The sequence below is a fragment of the Bufo gargarizans genome, chromosome 10 (genome assembly GCF_014858855.1).
Source record: "Bufo gargarizans isolate SCDJY-AF-19 chromosome 10, ASM1485885v1, whole genome shotgun sequence".
Classification (NCBI taxonomy): domain Eukaryota; kingdom Metazoa; phylum Chordata; class Amphibia; order Anura; family Bufonidae; genus Bufo; species Bufo gargarizans.
Genome location: NC_058089.1, coordinates 51,055,476 through 51,078,121, shown reverse-complemented (window position 1 = coordinate 51,078,121; position 22,646 = coordinate 51,055,476). Strand labels below are relative to the sequence as shown.

Sequence of the window (22,646 nt, the reverse complement as noted above, 5' to 3'; positions counted from 1 at the left end):
TTTGCGGGCCTCAATACGGGCACGGATCTGCTACGGCCGTGTGCATAAGGCCTTAGGGTGGATCCACTTTTTCTCTCTTTTTTTTTTTAAAGCCAGAAAAGGAATCGGAAATATGCTTGAAATCGCCCTCCTGATGCTGGGTGCAGATTTTGGAATAGTCCAGATGCCCTGCCCCTCCTTCCCCACCCTCCTGTCATTCCGTAACCTCGCACGCCATTGTATTTAATTGCAATATAGGGCAGCCACCGAGGCAGCGAGCGCGATGGGCAGCCTGAAGATAAAGCCTGGGATTACGTCGGATTCACAAGAGAAGATCAGTTGCAATCCTTAAAGAAGCTCCAATTGAATTGTCTATTCGATGTAATATAGTCTTTTCTGCCCTTGGGTTGACACTATAGTTTTTATTTCCCTTTTGGGCGCCTCCCCCCCCCCCCCCCAATTTTATAAATGGCCAATAAATCCGATTCCTTCCCTCTAGGGGTGCGGCATTTAGGCCGACATTTCTTTTAATCATTCATTACTGCAGCAGTTCAGACAAATACATTTTATATATTAAAAAATTCCTTCAATATCTGGCACTTAATAATCCAGAAAGTCTGGCGCGTGTTTCCCCCGCACAGAACGCTAAACAAATGTGGAATCTCACAAGACTAAAAGCAGAAAATAGAGCGGCGAGGCGATTAGGAAATTCCTTTATTCAGTTAGAAGATGAAGTTATAGTGTGACCGCCTGTCATCTTTAACTTTAGTCTATTTTACACTTCCTTTTTGATGGATTTTGACTTTGTTCTTTTTTCCCGATACTGTCTGATAATCCAGAATATCGGACTATCGGATCTCATTGATAAACGCATTGAGCGACTCTTGAATGCTTCCTCGAGTGCCTCCATTACTGCACCACCGTCCCACAGGGACAAATAGGATCTTACTATTCCTTCTCCAGGTAGTGCCGACCAGCTTTCCTCTTGGAAGTGGTCTTCGGAGCATGCACTCCATTGTAGACCTATGGGAGCCGGGTCTGAGGACACTGGAAGAAGATGTCCAGTCTTTGTCTCCCTCCTTGGGGTGTGTGCCCAGGGAGTAACAGTCATTCACTATAGTTAGAAAAAACGGTCCGTTTTAGTAATTACTTGCATTCCCCATGTAGTTACAGCTCTGGAGCCTCTATGGTTGTGCCATTCCTCTATTATTCCTACTAGAAGTTTAGGCTTGCCTTTGCTTTCTCTAGAGTTCTCTGGCAGCAGCTTTCTCCCCTCTCCATTCAGAAGACATGCACACTCGGTGGAATGGAGTGTGCATGTAGGAGTTGGGAGAGAGAGCTGTTGGCCGAATGCCCGGCTGTCTAAAAGCCCCCATCCGCGGGTTCAGCTGACAGTCTAATGTGTGTGCGGAGCTCCTGACCCTCCCGACAGATGATGTCGCGGGAGAGAAGGACCAGGGGAAAGTACTTTTTTTATTTATTTTTTTCCTTCCAATCCTTTAAGTTCTCCCTGGAGATAATCCGCCGCCAGAAATGCCTGGCAGCAGCTTTCCTCCTTTCCGTATTAAATACACATATACGTGTACGTGCCGAGCCGACTGTGTATGTCTATTGGAGAGTCAGGAGAGATGGCGGTCAGTCAGTCGGCCGACAGCTATTAAAGGGGTTATCCAGGTAAAGGTAATAATGACCTAGCCTCAGGAGAAGCAGGTCATTATCACATGGCCGGGGTCCGAGTCTCAGCACCCCTGCCAATCAGCCACCGCATTTACCCGACTCCCAGCAGCTCTCCAAGCACAGCGCCGTACATTGTATAGTGGTCACGCTTGGTATTGCAGCTTAGCCCCATTCACTTCTATGGGGCTGAGCTGCACCTAGGCCACATGAGCTATGTACGGTGACATCACCTGCCTAGGAAGAGGCTGCTGTTCTCACAGAGCGCCAGCCCCTTCTAACATCTGATCGGTGGGGGTCCCGGGTGTCGGACCCCCGCTGATCTTATATTGATGACCAATCCAATATAATTTACCAGGTAACCCCTTTTAAACTGGAGAGTGATTCTTGGGGGGAGGGGAAGAGGGGCTCTGCCTGGCAGTCGGATAACATGGCCTGCACACAGCAGAACGCCAGCGCTTGGAAATGTTCTGTAATTGAGTTTGGAGGAAGCCGTCTTATCTGATCAAATGTTCCATTGTAGGAGGAAATGGTGAAGTCTTGTGATATGAGGCCATGAGCTGCGCGCCGTTCCACATTACGGATCCACTTCATCCCCTGCCATGTTTTTCAGCGTAGACACCGGTCTATGCGCAGGACACACCGTCTACGGTCCCTTGCTGTGCTAGCCATTATTTTGCAGGTGCATGTAATGAGGCGCGCTCTGGTAAATGACTTTTCACAATACCCGTTAAAATGTAAAATGTTTAAATGCGGTTGGTATCCCGCTAGCACGCAGAGTTAAATATGCTGCGTACAGCGAACTGTACTGGATACACGCAGTGTAATTAGGTTCTGAAAAGGTAAGTAATACTAGGTTAAAAGGCTTTTCCAAGACTTTTTTTTTTTACTGCTGACCTATCCTCAGGATCTGATCAGAGGGCGTCCGACACCCGGGACCTCTGCGATCAGCTGTTTGAGAAGGCACCAGTACTCCTGTGAGTGCCGTGGCCTTCTCTCTGCTTTTCCCTAGGCCAAGTGACTGCACGTTCATTGGTCACGTGGCCTAGGAGCAGCTCGAGTGAATGGGGCTTAGCTGCAATACCAAGCACAGCCACTATACAATGTACGGCGCTGTGATTGGAGCCACTGCCTTCTCAAAACCCCCACCGATCAGATACTGATGACCTATCCAGAGAATAGACTATCAGTAAAAATAAATAAATAAATCGGAAAACCCCTTTAATTGCTATTCTTGCACGTTCCCTTGAGCGTATTTTAAAGTGCCTTACTTAAACCTAGCAAGCACTGAAGTGGTCAGTAGAAGTTTCATCAACTATACAAGAGACTCCTTCTTCAGGCTACAAAGACTTGTTTCGGTCTAGACAAATAAGACGCCATGCAGCTTCAGGATATTGGTTGACGTTGAGTCACGCCATGTCCCTCACATTCACTGGTCCTTTAAGCATTGCCTTCGAGGGCTTATTCCATCTTAGGTTGTCCCTATTAGCGGGAGCTGCAGGATAAATGCATCACTGGTTGAATTTTACTACTGAAAACCAGTTGTTGGGTTCTGGGGGTCCGACCTGTGGCTCTCAGATTAAATGGATGAGACCCTTTTTTAAGCAGCAGATGGTGCTCCTCACTCCAGCTCTCTGGACCCTCATCCTGCAGGGTTAGGAATTCTTGGTGGCCTTCAGAACAGCATGTCGATCCAGCGTAGTCGAGCCACATTCACTTCAATGATGCCCGCAAAAGATGCGGACAGCACTCCGTGCATCCTGTACTTCCGTTCCGCGGCCCCGCAAAAAAGATAAAACTTGTCTTATTCTTGTGTGCACTTGGCAGCTGAAGGCATCTGTGTTGGTCCCATGTTCATATGTGCCCGCGTTGCTGAGAAAAATAATGTTTTTATATATGCAAATGAGCCTCTAGGTGCAACGGGGGCGTTACCATTACACCTCGAGGCTCTGCTCTCTCCATCTGCTGGCGACCAGGTCCACACTGTGCTCCTCTTTCTCAACACGATAGGATATCATTGGCTTCAGCGTGGACCCACTGTCGAGACGTCCACAGGAAGTAGAGCGCATCGGGCACCCGAGCGGGGGATCGGAGAGGGTACTAGGAGATCTAACTGTATGATGGACTTCCCCCATATTTGAGTTTCTACTGGAATACCCCTTGTTCCTTACAACCCCTCTTCAGTAAGAACCCGTCCGCTCCTGAAGGGCTTTACCAGAAGATCGTACTGATCACGGAGTCTGACGGGGTTTCCTACAATTACGATGGGGGATTTCTTGCCTCTTTGGAGTTTCCCTTTAAATCCTTAATAAATTCCAGTGATAGGTTGCCTTATGGATAAAGGCAGCTTACTGGTCCAGACTGGCTTTTCCTGGTTTACCAGGAGCTGCATTAACAGTTCAGAGACGTTCACAATAGGGATTGTGTGTCACCGAGTCTAAATAGGACAGATGGAGCGTGAACCTGTTCAGACAGGGCTCCGTTCTTATAGGCGCAGTGCATATTATGCAATTTCTGCTTGCTTTGTAATCACTATTTGGCGGTGACTAATAACTGCCAGTAAAGGGAGCGCTACAGATACATTTTGTATTTGTTCTCTTTAAAAAAAAAAATATATATATATAAAAATCCCAAAGAATGTGTTTTATTTCGGAACACGTCCTGAGGAGCTTTAAGCAATCAGACTGAGGCCAGGCTGAACAGCTGCGGAGCAGCCCCTACCTGTAACCTAATACCGCTAACCGCACATCCCAACCGTATTCTGTTCTCGAACCCTCCGCACCGAGCACGACGTGCTGGTCCACAGCGAAAAAATGTCATTAACCGTTGCGATGTCTGGACCGAACCCTAAGGGAGGACAGATCAGTCACATCGCTGCGGTTTCCATGAACGCTGACATAACTCTCAGTCTTTTGGACGGATCCGATGGCGCTCATAGGAGTATTGAAGCCGTCGCTGGGCTGTCCGCGAGTTTACTGGCTGACAGTTGTTATTGCTCCAGCGTTCTGGCTCCGAGCGGAAAAAATACCCCCCCCCCCCCCCCTGTTTATACAGAGCAGAGGCCTTGATATGGTACAAAAACATATTTACGCCAGGTACACAGAGCACGGGAGTGCTGTGGCTTGGCCAGTGAGGGGTTAATGCGGGCTCGACCTCGTATTTAGCTTAAGCTACTTCACATTCTGTTCTAATTCCTCCCCGCATAACAGCGCCAGTTTAGAAATGTGCTCGCTTTTCCGTGGATAGAGCCTTTCATGGAGATGCAGCCCAAGCCTCCGAGCGCCGTTTTTCCCAGCCTGCGTTTTATTCTGTCTGCAGCCCTTTTGTGTACTCGTCCATACAGTAGCTTGTCTGGTTTGCGCTGTGGCTGGCTGTAAACATTGCGCTGAATTTGCATGCTACACACCGGTATGTACTACGTATTTGCTGGGTTGCGGCTGGATCTCCGCAGGACCCCATTATAGTCAATGGGGCTGGATGGATTGCCTGCTGCGCCCGGCAAGGACGGATCGGACAGGCTGTTCCCGGCCTCCTCTGGAACACACTGCCAGAATTAAAAGCGCCAATGTGAACCCAGCCTAAGGCTACTTTCACACCTGCGGGGTGAATTCTGGCAGGCTGTTCCGGGAGTAGAACAGCCTGCCAGAATTCTCCGGATCCAGCACTGCCGGTTGCATCTGGAATGCCCGCCGGCCCCTTTAAGTATAATGGGATCCGGCCACTTTCCGGCAAAAATGCGTAGAATCGGCTGGACACAAACTGCTGCATGCTGCTCTTTGTGTCCAGCTGATTCGTGGCATTGTCTGATAGTAGTGCCGTCAGTTTGTACCTATCTGCATCAGTCAGTGGAGTGCAACGGTCTTTATATTTATATACCGTGGATTGCAGAATCCTTCCTCTACATCACCCACAAGTTCTTTTTACGTAGGTGTGCGGTACCGCTATCTATCTTCTCTCATTAGCAGCATAAAGGACATTATACAACCGTACTGAGTAGTGTAGATGTGAATCCAACACTAGGGAGGGATAGAAAACATACAGGAAGCAGAGTTTGTGTGTCTGTGCCTTTATGTCAAAATATAGCTTCCTTTTCCTCCTCTATAGACTTCTATGGGCAGCAGCTGTAACTGGATCTCTGTGTATGGACTGCTGTGTACAGATTTTATCAGTAAATTCAGAGTGAGTAACCGGTGCAGATGGCCGGGTGAGAAGTCTGATAAGTGGAGAAAGAAGCGTTTTTATGTGATAGTTAGTTATTTTATTTTATTTTTTAAAGACAATATACCACTTTGCAGCCATTCTTTTATTTGTTTCAGTGCATCCAAAATAAAAAAAATTAAGCAATTTTGTAATTGTCTTTCCTGAAAGCTCTGACCGTTTTGTGTCCACAGCCGCTCTGCAGAGCTTTGTGTCTCCACAGTTACAGAATACAAACCCGCCCTGCGCTGTCTAATCTTGCAGCCATACTCCTTCATCTGTCCCTTATTTCTTGCTAAACTTCTACCAAATGTATGTTACCAGTGTTACAGCCCCATAGTTTCTGTTTTTGCCGTGCATCGTATAAACCCACATAGGAAAAATGTGCTCAGGCCTGAGGTTATGGAACTGTAAAGAGTCAACTCTTGGAAGAAACTATAGAGCCGCAGCCTGGACCGCCAGACCGCTCTGCTCCAGCATGTAGAAACACATTCGTGTGTGAAAATCGGACAAATCGATTCGTCCCCTCAAGCAGAGTTCTGCACCTGCAACGTGTGTCCCCAAAGTTCCTGCAGCACTACCCGGAAGGGTAGCAGCGCATGCGCAGTTACTGCACCGCTCGTGCTCTTGCGCCGCTAATGGAAGAAGTAGTGCAGGTGCAGAGTTGTCAGGTCCGAGACAGTCAGTCAGACAGCGGTTCGGGGAAGCCCGTCACAGGACTTGTTCAGGACTAATGAGGACACTGACTAGGAGATGAGGGGGTTGGAGTTGGATCCATGCAATTCGGTCGTGGTGTCTGTGATCTAGATAAGCATCGGCAGTGACTGCAAAATATACCGGCGGGTGATACTAAAGCTATGGGCCAACCTAAAACGTGGGTAGAGCCTGGTAGGGGGCAGGTCCCAGATTGGGATATCATGGACTGGGTCTCGGAGGGTGTCCGCCCGAGCTTGTCCGGGCCATCTGTCTGCATTTGCTGTATTACTGTGGATGAAAGAATAAAGACAGTTGGATCGCTATCCTGCCTAGGTGATTAATACGTCCCACAACCCTAGAATATCCGACTCCCGACACCCCAACGACCAGCTGTTTGCAGCAGCTCCAAGTTCTGGAATCGGGCATCGGGACTACACAGCTCCGCCCACTGTGTAGTGATCGGGACCGGTTACTGGAGCGCTGCCCCCCGCAGGCCTGATACTGATGACCCGTCCTGGGGATAGTTCATCGGTACTTGAGTTCCTGACAACCCCTTTAAGGCGTCATTGGGACATCCGAGCTTAAAGGGGTTCTGATTTTGTTAGACGTGCCCCCCTGCGCTGAATTAATCACAGAACGCCCTTCTTTTCATCTACAATCAAAGGGAGAAGTGGGCTGCAGCCGCTTTTAAAATCAACAAGGCGGAGGACACACGTTTTCCATTTAAGCCATTCTTTCCTCTGTTGGCCGCCGTTTAAACACAGTGATCAGAGTGCCGGTGTCGATAAGCCATTTGATTAGCCGTCTGTGCGCCCGCCGGGCAGGCAGCGCTGCGTTTCCCCATCTCTATACATGTCAGATTAGCGCAGCCATTGATAACTAAGTTCCATTAACGCTGGCCATTGTTTATCTCACAAATTCTAGAACAAGCTCATGAAAGCGTTTCTCTGCCAATCCGCCGGTCTGGGGCGCTCGCCATTAGTCTATTCCAAAAACTACATTAGCAGCTTTTTCTCGGCTGATTCGATGGGCGAGGTGATAAGTCCAGTCAGCAAAATAGCAAAAAAAAAAAAAAAATCCCTATTAGGGCTCATGCACACAAACGTGTTTCTTTTTTTGTGGCCCATATGTGGAACCATTCACTTCAATGGGGCGGCAAAAAACGGAATTGAGACTGTGTGCATTCCATGGCCGTTACGCTAAAAAATAAAAAATAGAACATGTTTTATTACGGTCTGCATTATGGACAAGGATAGGGCTGTTCTATTAGGGGCCGGTTGTTCCGTTCCACAAAATGCGTAATGTACGCAGCCTGGATCCGCAGTTTGCGGTCGTGTGCATGAGCCGTTAGGGTGCCTTCACACGCTGCAGACTTTGTTGCAACTGAAAATTGGTTCCGTTCATTTGATTTGGGGCGGCGAGCACACGGATGTCTGCAAGCCCCAGTCAGGTGGATGGAAGTGATTTACATTCGCGCAAATTTCTACAACAAAATCTGCAGTGTCTGAAGGCGCCTTTAGGGTTCATTCACACGGCCGTTGTTCGGCTGTGCCCGTATTGCGGTCCGCAAACAGCGGGTCCGCAATATGCAGGTACCGGCCGCGCCCCGCATCATGGATACGGACCTATTCACTGGAGTGGTTCCGCAATCCAGAAGGTGGGTGAGGCACGGAATAACTAGGGAGCACTTCCGTGGGGTTCCTCTCTGTGCCTCAAGAAAATAGAACACGTTCGATTTTATTTTTGCGGTGCGGACGGATCACGGAGCCATTCAAGTTTAATGGGTCTGGATCTGTTGTGGCAGCCGCACGGATGGTGCCTGTGCCTGTGCTTTTAGGACCGCAAATTGCGGCCCCCAATGCACGGAACGGCCAAACAATGGCCGTGTGAATGAGCCCTTAGAGTATGTTGTCTCCTCGGGAAGAAGAGCAAGAAAATGATTAGAAATGCTGTGAAAGTATGATTTTTGGCACGGATAGGAACGGGCAGCATGATCTATAGGAACGCTAAACCTGAAATGATCGATCAAACGGCAGATCAAGTTGCCAAGATTTTCTGCACATCCTAAAATGAAATCTGCAGAAAACACAATTTTAATTTTTGTCAGGTAAGGGGAGTATAGTTTCATCATGTTTGGGGTCACTGGCGCAGTTTTCTAAGAACTCAGACCACCCCTTTAAAAGGTCTTTCTGACATTTTCGTATAGATAACCTATCCTCAGTACAGGCCATCAATACCCTATCGATGGTGCTCTGACTCCCGGCAGAGATTGCGGCCACTGTCTGGTGAACGTTGCAGCCCCTTCCTAGTCCAGTGATGTCGTGGAGCGCTGCAGCCTCTTCAAACAGCTGCTCTTCAGGCGTGCCGGGAGTCGGACCCCCGCCGGTCTGATATTGATGACCTATTCTGAGGATAGGTCATCAGTATAAAGCCTGTCGCATGTCCGTGCTTACATGCGTAGGATAGGTGGTCAGTGATGCCAACGTGAAGATGTCCGTGTTGGGTCCATTTTTTTTGCTGTCCGTGTGTCATCCGTGGTTTTCACGAACCCATAGACTATAATGGGCGTGATGGATCCCTGAACACGGACAAAATAAAGCATGCATCCCATCTAAAAACATGGACTGTGATAAAAAACAAAACCTGATGTGTGAATGGAGAACACGAACAGTACACGTATGTGGAACACGGACATGTGAATGAGGCTTTAAGGCCTCTTTTACAGAAGTGCGTTTTCTTTCCGGATGCGATGCGTGTTGCAGACAGGACAGTGAGGGGAGGATGCTGCTGCAGCCAGTTATCTCACAGCCAGACACAGGAGTGTAAAGAGGAGGGTAGTGACTTGGCCCCTGGGAAACCTATAGAAGAACTCCGCTTATATTCATCAGTTTTAAAGGCAAAATGAGACCAGATCGGATTGAGAGAGAGGCGTGATTGCCTGGTTTAGGCTAGGTCTACACAACGACATGTCGCGTGATAGGGAACAACTACGCTGCAACGCGACAGTCACAGAAAAATCAATTTCGAATGGATTGTTTGCGACTTTAGCGTCGCAGTTGCAGCATGTCACAGTGCGACTATCATTATAAAAACTGTCGTCGTGTAGACCTAGCCTTAGTGTTCCTTTAATTGCAGCTGCTGTTTTGGGTGTACCTCCATGTGCTGTACCCGTACGTGACTGTTCAGGGCCTCATCTGTAAATATTTGGCGCTGGAATGTGACATGACAGGCCTGCATACCACTGCTGATAACATCAGCTTTGTCCCGCCACCGGTCTGTGTCACAAGTGCTTTTCGCGTAGGATCATGTGACGCGGATCCCACGTGAACGTTCCCAGTTGAGCAGGATAAGCGTGTGTCAGGACATGAGGATTTCTTAGTATTCACAGCACAGTCAATATTTGGACACAGAAGTATCTGTACTAAATACGGATATTTTTGCATATTCTCACCTGCCGAGGCTCTGCGTTGAATCCCGCCGCCTGAAGAGCCTCTCTGAGGTTTCTGTACTTAAAGGGAGTGTCCGAGATTTTGATATTTCATGGCCTCTTCTTAGGAGAGGTCACCAGTATCTGATCTGTGGGGGTCCGACTCCCGGTACCCCTGTCAGTCATCTGCTTGAAGAGGCCCCTGTGCTCTAGTGAGCACCGCATCCTCTGCCTGGGCCGGTGACATCACGTTTGTCGGTCACATGACCTCAGATGAATGGGGCTGAGCGCGATACCAAGCGCAGCCGCTGTACAATGAACGGCGCTGCGAAGAGGGCGGTGCTCTTCCAACAGCTGACTGGTACGGGTCCGACTCCTCCAGTCAGATCTATCCTCCGAGAACCCCTTTAAGCCAGCTTTTTACTCCGGTCTTGGTTTCCCCCTTGCGCTGCCGTTAGATTCGTGTGCCTTGTCATAAATTAGGCGCATCTATGGCACTCCTTGTGCCTGCTGTAAAAACGACGCCATCCCCTGGCGGGCATAGCGTTTCGCTAACACTTACGACTGCAGTAACTTTGCCGGGGCTGGAGTCTCTGACGCGCCGCCGTCACGCGGACACAACATAGAACAGGCTGTGCGACTAAATATTGTCATACATCCAGCTAATGGACTTTATGTCCAAGTCCATTAGTAAATGTGCCCCTCTGAATCACGTTGTCCAAACCTGGCTTGATCGGCTGACTAATGTGTATGAGGCATCTGGATCCTCCCTCACGCCAAATAAGGGGGGAGGGGAGATTGGGCATGTTGGATTTCACTATGCCTGATCCTTTCTACGCTGACACCATGAGTGTTTGGCGGACACTTACCTCCTGTATGGCTGGCTATAGTGTGGGGAAGCTGTGTGGTTGCTTCTCAGGCATGAGTTACTAGTCCAAATGACACCTGAAGAAGGTCTGCAGGTGGACGTGGACTTGTGGGCAAGCTGCAGAGGAGGTCAGGGGAAGCCGTCACCTGCTTACGGGTGATGCGTGGTAATGGACACTCCATTATGCATCTTTAGGGATTATAGATAGCATATACTATAGATCTATTATCTATGTATTACACGACCGTATGTATTTTGCGGTCTGTGAAAAACGGATCTGCAAAAAAATGCGGATGACGTCCGTGTGCATTCCATATTTTGGGGAACCGAACAGCTAGCCCCTAATAGAACAGTACTATCCTTGTCCGTAATGCGGACAATAATGGGACATGTTCTATTTTTTTGTGGAATGGAAATACGGACATCCGGAAAACTGAATGCGCACAGAGTATTATTATTATTATTTTTTTTTTTTTGTGGACAGATTGAAATGAATAGTTCTGCATACGGTCTGCAAGAAAAAAAAAAAGGTTCACGGGAAGAAAATACGTTTGTGTGCATGAGCCCTTTGGTGTGCTTCTCTACCTTTAGTATGAGTAAGAGAGTGCGAGCTTCCTGGGGTGTGCCGCGCTGCGTACCTTCTCCCGCTCTCTAACTTCTCATTACCGCCACTTATGCAGAATACAGCGACACAGTGTAACGGCAGAGAAGGCTGGAGACACTCCTCGCTCTTACATTTGTCCTGCTATGGCCAGAACCCTGCCAGCCTTATCACAACTGGTTAACAAATAACCCTTTCCTGAGGTCATGTTAACTCTTTGCATGACCTTAGCGCGCTCATCCCCTAAGCAGACGTATTTTTAGCCGGCAGAGATCAGAGACTCCCCTTCATCCGACCCCTTGTAAACAGTCTAAAATTAAATGGTGATCTTCACAGCGAGGACCTGGATCGGCGGCCGGGTAAACAGCGATCAGGTTCTGGGATGAGCGGAGCGGTCGACGAGGAGCAGCGCCCCCCCCGGGTCACCCTTCAACTGCCTTGTATAATACATTTGTCTTGGAAATTAAAAATCAAATTCTTGATGATAAAGGGAATCTTTCACGGGTTTCATGCTGCCCCCTATGTGAGGGCAGCATAACGTACCACAGCGACCCCCTTCCCCCCCCCCCCCCCCCCCCCCTATAGTATTTTTCTCAAAGGGGAAGTTTGAAGAGATCATGACACTCCGGTGGGCGCTGCGAACTCTTCCTAGGCCAGTGACGTCACGTAAATCGGTTATATGGTCAAGACTTATCTCAGCCCCATGGGGCTGAGGTGCAATACCAAGCATGGCCACTATGCAATGGATGGCGCTGTGCTTAGAAAGCTACGAGGAAGCCGGAGCACCACAGCCTCTTCAAATACCTGATCGGCGGGAGTTGGATAGGTCGTCAGTATTAAACACTCGGATCACCCCTCAAAAATCAGACCCTGTATGTTGCGGAGTCCTCGTATTCATGAGGAGGTGTCTGACGCCAACCACCCATCGTTGATTGAGCGCTTTCTCCCTATATTGTGCATAGGGAGAAGGCTGTCAGCCATGGGGATCCGCAGCTTCTCAATATCTGCATGCACAGCATGTAGAGCAGGGATGTCAAAACTCATGGCCCTCCAGCTGTTGCAAAACATAACTCCCAGCATGCCCTGATCGCTGTAGGCTGTCCGGGCATGATGAAAGCTGTAGTTTTGCAACAGCCGGAGCACCACGGGTTTGACATCCTTGATGTAGAGGGTTCGAGTGCTTTACTACGACTGCAGCTAATAAACGGTGGTTTAAGAAAAGTTCCGCTCAGTAAGGCTACTTTCACATTAGCGTTTTTTGCAGCTCCGTCATGGATCTGTAAAAACGCTTCCGTTACAATAATACAACCGCATCCATCCGTCATGAGCGGATCCGGTTGTATTATTTCTTCTATAGCCATGAAGGATCCGTCATGAACACCATTGAAAGTTAATGGGGGATGGATCCGTTTTCTATTGCATCAGAGAAAACGGATCTGTCCCCATTGACTTACATTGTGTGCCAGGACGGATCCGTCTTGCTCCGCACCACATCGCGGACAGGAAAACGCTGCTTTGACAGATCTCAATTGCGGAATTGAAAACGCTAATGTGAAAGTAGCCTTAGGCCACATGCACATGAATGTATTTTGTTTCAGTGTCCGTTTAGTTTTTATTAATTTTTTGGCGGATAGGATGCGGACCCATTCATTTCAATGGGTTTGCAAAAAAATGCGGACAGCGTGTGCTGTTGGCATCAGTATGTCCGTCCGTAGCCCTGCAACAAAAATAGAATGTCCTATTCTTGTCCATTTTAGGCATTGTTACAATGGATCCGCAAAAAAAAAACAAAAAAACGGATGGCATACTGATATAATCTTTGGTCGTGTGCATGTAGCCCTAGTGATAGACTGCAGGAATCAGTGGCTACTTTATACCCCCGTCAGATCCAGGAACTCATGGGGATAGCCTTGGAAGTAGGCGAAGCTTCCGAATTTTAAGCGCAAGCCCAGATCAGCCATAGTATTTGCTGACTTCTTTAGTGATGGTATGTTTCGTTCCTTATGTCAGGGGGTCCTCCTCGGAGATGAATGCGTGCTGCGCTCGATTGCTCTGGCCTGCGGTCGCTGACTGTGGACTTTGCATATGTAAGACGACACGCCAAGTCCTGGGAGTCAGATGTGTATGCAGAGAAAACACAACCTTTATGCCTGGAACACGTAAACAGCGCCTGCACGTACAATTCAGCCCACACGGAAATGGGCAGCGCGCAAAAACATGTAATCAGCGCAGAAGTGACCAACTAAAGTACATGGAAGGGAAGGGCTATAAAAGGACATGAACGGAAACCTCTCAAGAGAATTGTCGCCATCACTCCTCACGGTTTTATACTCTCGCTCTGGTTATCTTGCCATGCACCATCTTTCTTTAAGGGGTCGTCCACATTTGTTGTGCTTTTTTTTTTTTAAGGACCCCTCCCCAGCATGGTCGCACCTGCGGTGGTTTAAGTGTTCCACGCCGCTGTGTCCTGGCTCCGTCACTGCTGGTCCTGGGTTTACATTCCGTGATGAGACCGCCGCCGCCGCCGCCAATGACTGTCACCCATGTATCACATGACCCAATGACGTTACACATGGGTAAGGCCCTATTCACACGTCGGTGATCCACGCACAGCACACGTACTCATTCGTTTTAATGTGTGTATTCGCACATCAGTGCCTTAGCACGGAAGGCGTGCAGTTATTTTGTCCGTCACGCCCATTATAGTTTATGGGTCTGTAAAAAAACACGGACACCATCCGAGTTTCAGGACCAATATTGAAGATGCGCAGTGTCCGTGTCATACTGGATAAATCGCTCTCCATCTCATCCCGGAATTCATCACCGACGTGTGAATAAGGCCTAACGGGATGTTGACGCAGGTAGACACTGGAACCGGCGGCGCACAAAGGGGAGCCATGAAGTTGGGCCCCAGCTGCAGGTATTGGGTAAGTATTCTGTAGAGCCTCATGTTATCTATAGTGAGATTTCACGGAATCGCTCCTGCCTGTGAAGGGAAAGCGATACGATGGGGAGTTGCATCACGAGCAATTTTTCTCATGTTTCTAAAGGTTCCGGTGTTAAATGTTGGCTAAACCCGCAGATTTTTGTGGGATTGTTCCACCATCTATGGTGTACCGAGGTCGCCAGGCTCTCGCTCTGTGGCGGATGTCTGGAGAAAGAAGGATCAGGCATGTTCGATTTCATCATGCCCGATCCGTTGTTGCTGCGGGAGGTACGCCACTTCTGGAGTTGTCTGGATGCACTTGTCTCTCTCCCGATGGACCCTCCGCTCTCGGGAATAGCTTTTCAGCCGGCAGCTGTCTTTAGTAGGTGTCATATCAAGGATCTGGTGTCTCTACAATAGTGCACGACTTGTGAGATCTCTCCGGTCACCTTATTGTTGACTCCAGTTGCTTGTGTTTTGCCACCTGCCGTCTCACTCGCACACGTGGGCGGCGTGTCCTCCGTTATACGGGTCACACCGCAGCCTAAAACTGCAGGAGGGTCGGGTGGCACAGCTGCCTTCTCCGCTCACAACTGTCACAATACAGCTGTCACCGATCAGTCACTTTTGCTACATTCAGCTGTCTCTTATGTGAGAGCTCCCTGTGGACAGTCTACTCCCTGAGGAGATATCTACTTAAAAGATAAATAAAAGTTGAGCTTAAGAAGAAGTTAAGCTAATAAAAGAGCTGCGAATATCGTTTGCCATTGGCAAATACTACAGTTGGCTGTCGAGGCCTGCAGAGATGTTACAGAACCGAGATAAGGCTGGGTTCACACTAGTGTTCGGGAGCGGCCCTCCGGGGCTCTCTGGATCCAGCTTTGCCAGAAGCTAATATGAATGAACAGTCTGCCGGATCTCCAGTGCGCTAGTGTGAAACTAGCCTAATGCACACAGTGATGTCACAGAGCAGAGATAATGCGCACAGTGATGTCACAGAGCAGAGATAATGCGCACAGGGATGTCACAGAGCAGAGATAATGCGCACAGGGATGTCACAGAGCAGAGATAATGCGCACAGCGATGTCACAGAGCAGAGATAATGCGCACAGCGATGTCACAGAGCAGAGATAATGCGCACAGCGATGTCACAGAGCAGAGATAATGCGCACAGCGATGTCACAGAGCAGAGATAATGCGCACAGCGGTGTCACAGAGCAGAGATAATGCACACAGGGATGTCACAGAGCAGAGATAATGCGCACAGGGATGTCACAGAGCAGAGATAATGCGCACAGCGATGTCACAGAGCAGAGATAATGCGCACAGTGATGTCACAGAGCAGAGATAATGCGCACAGTGATGTCACAGAGCAGAGATAATGCGCACAGCGATGTCACAGAGCAGAGATAATGCGCACAGCGGTGTCACAGAGCAGAGATAATGCACACAGTGATGTCACAGAGCAGAGATAATGCACACAGTGATGTCACAGAGCAGAGATAATGCGCACAGTGATGTCACAGAGCAGAGATTATGCGCACAGCGGTGTCACAGAGCAGAGATAATGCGCACAGCGGTGTCACAGAGCAGAGATAATGCACACAGCGGTGTCACAGAGCAGAGATAATGCGCACAGCGGTGTCACAGAGCAGAGATAATGCGCACAGCGGTGTCACAGAGCACAGATAATGCGCACAGCGGTGTCACAGAGCACAGATAATGCGCACAGCGGTGTCACAGTGCAGAGATAATGCGCACAGCGGTGTCACAGAGCAGAGATAATGCGCACAGCGGTGTCACAGAGCACAGATAATGCGCACAGCGGTGTCACAGAGCACAGATAATGCGCACAGCGGTGTCACAGAGCACAGAGAATGCGCACAGCGGTGTCACAGAGCACAGAGAATGCGCACAGCGGTGTCACAGAGCACAGAGAATGCGCACAGCGGTGTCACAGAGCACAGATAATGCGCACAGCGGTGTCACAGAGCACAGATAATGCGCACAGCGGTGTCACAGAGCAGAGATAATGCGCACAGCGGTGTCACAGAGCAGAGATAATGCGCACAGCGGTGTCACAGAGCAGAGATAATGCGCACAGCGGTGTCACAGAGCAGAGATAATGCGCCCAGCGGTGTCACAGAGCAGAGATAATGCGCACAGCGATGTCACAGAGCAGAGATAATGCGCACAGCGATGTCACAGAGCAGAGATAATGCGCACAGCGATGTCACAGAGCAGAGATAATGCGCCCAGCGATGTCACAGAGCAGAGATAATGCCCCCAGCGGTGTCACAGAGCACAGATAATGCGCACAGCGGTGTCACAGAGCAGAGATAATGCGCCCAGCGGTGTCGCAGAGCAGAGATAATGCGCCCAGCGGTGTCGCAGAGCAGAGATAATACATAAAATGCTGATGACATAGAAATAATTGTGCACACTGACATCACACCACATGGAGAAAACATGTCACATGCAAGTGTAATGCAGGACAACCCCTTTAAGCCATACATATAATAACCCTTAGAGGAACGTTCCAGACTAAATAGTGCGTAATGCCGCCATATATATTTGTGTACTGTCGACTGAACCTTATGCTCCCGACTCACCCCCTACAGATTATATCAGGGGGAGAAGAAATGGACCAAGTGAATATTCTCCCCATTGACAACACCGGGGAGTGGGAAGAGATCGCCATTGAGAGTGCAGGGCCTGAGAGGAAGGCACATGACGGCGATACAAATAAGAAATCGTAGCGCTCCCGTGTCATGCCCCGCCCCTGTAAGCACATTGTATCTGCCTCGCCTGGATCGTTCCTTTAGCCACTACGTGCCTGATATAGCCGCAGTTACATTGTTTCTCCGCATTGTCTCTTCGTTCCACAATAACCCTTTCTTACGTAAAACCGGAAAACCTTCTTAATCAAATAACCTGAAGCATCTCATCAGCTGAACAAAGAAGGACTTATCAGTGCCGACAACTTCTGGCCCTTGGCTGTAAGCCGACACCCCGAGCAGATGACTTGCATGTTACCGGGTCTGATATCGCGACGAAGGACGAAACCTTCTCTGTGTTTTATTAATGATCTGGTTACATTACACAAACAGCGCGGCCTGCTATGGTTACAGAATCAGTCAGTCCGCGCCCCGGCCTACCTGCGGCCGCCCGCTCCATGCCCTCGGAGTTCATACATTAGCGTTTCGCCATGTCGCTGCTTGCACACCCTGCGTTGGTCGGCTGCCTGCTAATTCCTGGTACTCCAGGCTTCCCAGAACTCCTATTGCAGAGTGGAAACAATGCTTCCAGCTCAGGAGCTGTGTGCTAATTCCGTGCCGCTCCAGTATGGCGGTAATGGGTTAAAATTGTAGGATTTCAGGTCATGCCTCGTGCACTTTTCATCTGTGCGCTGACCCATTTATTTCTATGGGCCCGTGCACACCTCTGTTTTTTTTTTTTTGCAGATTGACGTGGCTGTTCCGCAGATTACACAACCGTATTTTTCATCCATTTATTTCTATGGGGTCATGCACACGCCTGTCCGCATCCGCACTTCCGTTCTGCAAAAAAATAGAACATGTCCTATTCTTGACAAGAAAAGGCATTTTCTATGAGAGTGCTGGCGATGTGCGGTTCGCAAAATGCGGAACGCACATTGCCGATGTCCGTGTTTTGCGGATCCGCGAAACACATACGGACGTGTGAATAGACCCTTATACTGCATTGCAGTAGCTGTGCATTTTTACACTGTGCAGATAATGAAATTATAATACCGCATACTCCATATCTTAATTGCAAGAGTCGTCAGGGGCAAAGCTGTCATTTCATGCCCCTCCGGGCTCAGCTGGCGTCTCAGGCCAGGATACCAGTGATGGTCAGCACTCCAGTATCAGTCCTAGAAGAATGTCCACAACTTTAGGCCTCATGTGCACAACTGCATCTGATCCGCACAGTGTGGTGTCCGCATCCGTATGTCCGTTCCGTGGCCCCACAAAAAAGAAAGAATATGTCCTCTTCTTGTCCTATTTGCGGGCCAGAATAGGCATTTGTAACATAGTGCAGACCTGCAGAAGGAGAAAATGTGGGTTGCACGCGGCCGGTATCTTTGATTTGCGGATACGGTTGGGTACATGAGGCCTTAAAGGGGTTCTCTCACTTCAGCAAGTGGCATTTATTATGTAGAGAAAGTTAATACAAGGCACTTACTAATGTAATGTGATTGTCCATATTGCCTCCTTTGCTGGCTGGATTCATTTTCCCATCACTTTATACACTGCTCGTATCCATGGTTACGATGACCCTGGTGGTCATGCTTGCACACTATAGGAAAAAGTGCCGGCCTGTCCGGTGGCTGGGACCGTGGGAACACACACAGGCTGGTGCCTTTTTCTATAGTGTGCAAGCACGGCCACCGCTGATGGATTGCACGGTGGTCGTAACTATGGAAATGAGCAGTGTATAATGAGATGGAAAAATGAATCCAGCCAGCAAAGGAGGCAATATGGATAATCACAATACATTAGTAAGTGCCTGGTATTCACTTTCTCTAGACAATAAATGCCTTTTGGTGAAGTGAGAGGACCCCTTTAAGCAGAAACCACAGCACACTGATAGATACACTGCGAATAGTTCTTTATAACAGCGCTCCGATAATACGTATAATCACCGGGCAGACGCCTGTATTTTGGTCTATCCTGTACTGTCTTGTACCTGGATCACGACCAGAGTAGGAATGGAGCAGTGGCCAATTGAAAAGTTGCCCTCGAGCCAGATCTGTGGATGCTGACTGGAGCTCTAGCGCCGCTGTCCGGTTTACCACCGCTCCATTCCTTCTCTGGCCGTGATCCATTTCCGGGATGGACCGAAACAGTAGTGCCTGCCCATTGATTCTACTTATCGGAGCACTGTAAAAAAAGAAGTGATTTGCAATCTAACTAAGTGTGCCGTGTTTTCTACCGGCCAGAATACGTCATTCAGAGTCCGCTCCAGCGGACATGCAAATTAATCTGAGGTCACTGGATTCTGCCAAAACTGGCTTTGGATGACTTATCCCGCCTATGGGACCTCAGTCGAGGCAGGAAGGAGGGGTGCGGGACTTTGTGAGACTTTGCCCGAGGACTATTGAGGGGCGATAGCACATTGCACGTGCGCACCCTGAACATGTATGAGCAGACGTCCTCACCTTGTTAGTTGGCAATCGGATATTATTCCTGGGGAACAGAATTGCTTTGCCTCAGGGGGCCCTTTATTCTGGAGTCTCATACTGTTCGGGGTCTCTGCTGTTTGTCCTGATCAGGAGTGAGATGCATAATTTATAGGATTTAAAGGGGTTATGCAACCTCTATAATGACCCCCCCCCCCCGAGCCCCTCGTATATATTATACTTACCTGCTCCGTGGCACCCGCGTTGCTCCAGATCCCTGCACGGCCGCTGCTGCATCACGAGCCTCTTTAGCAGAGATGTAGCGGTGGCCGTGCAGGGTCCCAGGGAGCAGGTAAGTATAACTAATATGAAGGGGCAGTGCAGTGCATTGGGAGGGGTCATTATAGGGTTTGGATAACCCCTTTAATATTATTATTTGACCTTGTATTGGGGGTGTCGATGACCCCTCTTTGGACGTGTATGTGTTTTACTGACCACTGTCTTTCTATTCTCTCTTTAGAGCTCCTGAGATTATTTTGGGGTTACCGTTCTGTGAAGCCATAGACATGTGGTCGCTGGGCTGCGTGATTGCGGAGCTGTTCCTAGGATGGCCTCTGTACCCAGGAGCGCTGGAGTATGACCAGGTAAGGAAAAACGTAGCCACTAGTAAGGTCTGACTTGTATATATCAAGTGACAACTTGGCCACAAACGTCTCCTCCTTTTTTTGACTTACCATCTCATTCAGACGGGACTTGTACCATCTCAGACATTGGGGTCACACCGCTAGGACGTTGCCTCAATGTCTGATAGGTGCGGGTCCCACCTCTGGGACCCGCACCTATACTTAGAACAGAGCCTGCAAAGTCCCAGAGGGTGCACTGTGAATTCGCAGCCGCCATCTATTCATTCCTACAGGAGAGCTGAAAATTGCCGAGCGGCGCTCTCAGCTATTTTCGGAAGTTCCATTGAAATTAATAAGAGGTCACTGCTCTGTACACTTCTATGGCGGAAATGGGCAAGCCAGCTCCTATAGGAATAAAGGGAGGATGGCCGCACAGACTTTGCGGGCTTCGTTCTAAGTATAGGTGAGGGTCCCAGAGGTGGGACCTGCACCTATCAGACATTGGGGGCATGTCCTAGTGATATGACCCCCAACTGTCTGAGATAGTAAAATCCCTTTAAGGCCCCTGGCCTGATGGAGCAGACGATTGTCCGGAAGGAACGCTTCCAATCGCCTGCTCGTCAGTGGTGCAACTATATGTGATGATCTCCTCCTCAGTATGGGGAAGAGTGATCACTAATGCCGTCGCTCGTCCCCATACAGAATCATTGTTTGTGCTGTTTAGACGGCGAGATCTGCTGCCGGCAAAGCAATGATTTAGCTTTCCACACCAACGATCTTACCTGATGAACGAGCGTTTCTAACGTTCGTTAGTGATGATCTGCCTGATCATTGGGCAGTTTCTAAAGGCACAGCTGTTTTGTGTCTTCGGTGAAGCCCGTCAGGCGATGTCTTCAGCGTTAATCCCCGAATAATGAGGCGAGTGCTCTATTTGTATACTTCGAGGTACGTGGCCTCAGCAGTCCTGTTTGTGCATTATTTTGCATGACTATGTGATAAACAACCTGTAAATAGGACTCTCAAGAGAAGACTTCGCTCCCCCGGAGAGCTGGCAAACTTTCTGTACTAAATAAAGCCATAGGCAGTGACTGCGTGCGCCTCGGTTAGCAAATGTTTAAAGGGCAGAGATGACATGTAGTGTCACCAAGACAGAATTAAAACATATTCTACAGTATTTTCAAACCAGCACCTGGATCTGAATACTTTTGCAATTGCATTTAATTTAAACATTTTTATAGCCACTGAGTTATTCAATAAAATGTATAGCGCTACCTGCTGTTTTTTTTTCTTCTTTCCTTCTCATCGCTTTGTCTGGCTCACTGAGATGGCCGCACATGCTCAGTTTCACCCTTCAACTGCCTCCTGAGCTGTGATGGGGAGAGCTGAGACACGCCTCCTGAGCTGTGACGGGGAGAGCTGAGACACGCCTCCTGAGCTGTGACGGGGAGAGCTGAGACACGCCTCCTGAGCTGTGACGGGGAGAGCTGAGACACGCCTCCTGAGCTGTGACGGGGAGAGCTGAGACACGCCTCCTGAGCTGTGACGGGGAGAGCTGAGACACGCCTCCTGAGCTGTGACGGGGAGAGCTGAGACACGCCTCCTGAGCTGTGACGGGGAGAGCTGAGACACGCCTCCTGAGCTGTGACGGGGAGAGCTGAGACACGCCTCCTGAGCTGTGACGGGGAGAGCTGAGACACGCCTCCTGAGCTGTGACGGGGAGAGCTGAGACACGCCTCCTGAGCTGTGATGGGGAGAGCTGAGACACGCCTCCTGAGCTGTGACGGGGAGAGCTGAGACACGCCTCCTGAGCTGTGACGGGGAGAGCTGAGACACGCCTCCTGAGCTGTGACGGGGAGAGCTGAGACACGCCCCCTGAGCTGTGACGGGGAGAGCTGAGACACGCCCCCTGAGCTGTGACGGGGAGAGCTGAGACACGCCCCCTGAGCTGCGACGGGGAGAGCTGAGACACGCCCCCTGAGCTGCGACGGGGAGAGCTGAGACACGCCCCCTGAGCTGCAGCAGAAAAGACCCTCCCCTTGAGCTGTCAGCTTGATATAAATCTAGCAGAGCAATGAATGGTCAGATCTCTGGATCCATGTGAGGTACAGGGCTGGTTCTAGCTTTGGTAGAAAGAGATTGTCATGAACTATATGATGGCTGATTTTCATTTTTTTATATTTTTTTTATTTATTTTTACCGCCTGGACTCCAATGATCTTGAGAACCCCATACCTCACGGAGCCCAACTGTAATGGAGCGAGTGGCTGGTCGCAAATGCGTGCCACTGCTATATATTATTTTTTTTGGGAGCACCGGAGATAACCGAGTACAGAGCCCCTCCGGCGCTACCATAGAAATGAATGGTGCAGACGCTCTGTCCATTTCATGGGGGGGGGGGGGGGGGGGGGGCTTCACCGGGGTACGGGATCCCCGTTCTCATGATCCGTGGGGGTCCCAGTGGTAGAACCCCCACTGATCTAATAGTTATCGCCTATCCTGTGGATAAGGGATGA

At 49.4% G+C, this 22,646-nt stretch overlaps 1 protein-coding gene across 1 annotated transcript in view; it reads left to right on the top strand.

The window, feature by feature from the left end:
- HIPK3 (homeodomain interacting protein kinase 3) overlaps window positions 1-22,646 on the top strand; it is a 91,763-nt gene that overhangs the window by 42,181 nt on the left and 26,936 nt on the right. The window contains exon 3 of the mRNA XM_044270924.1: window positions 20,032-20,155. Within this exon, the coding sequence (XP_044126859.1) occupies window positions 20,032-20,155 (124 nt within the window). The remainder of the gene's footprint in view (window positions 1-20,031; window positions 20,156-22,646) is intronic.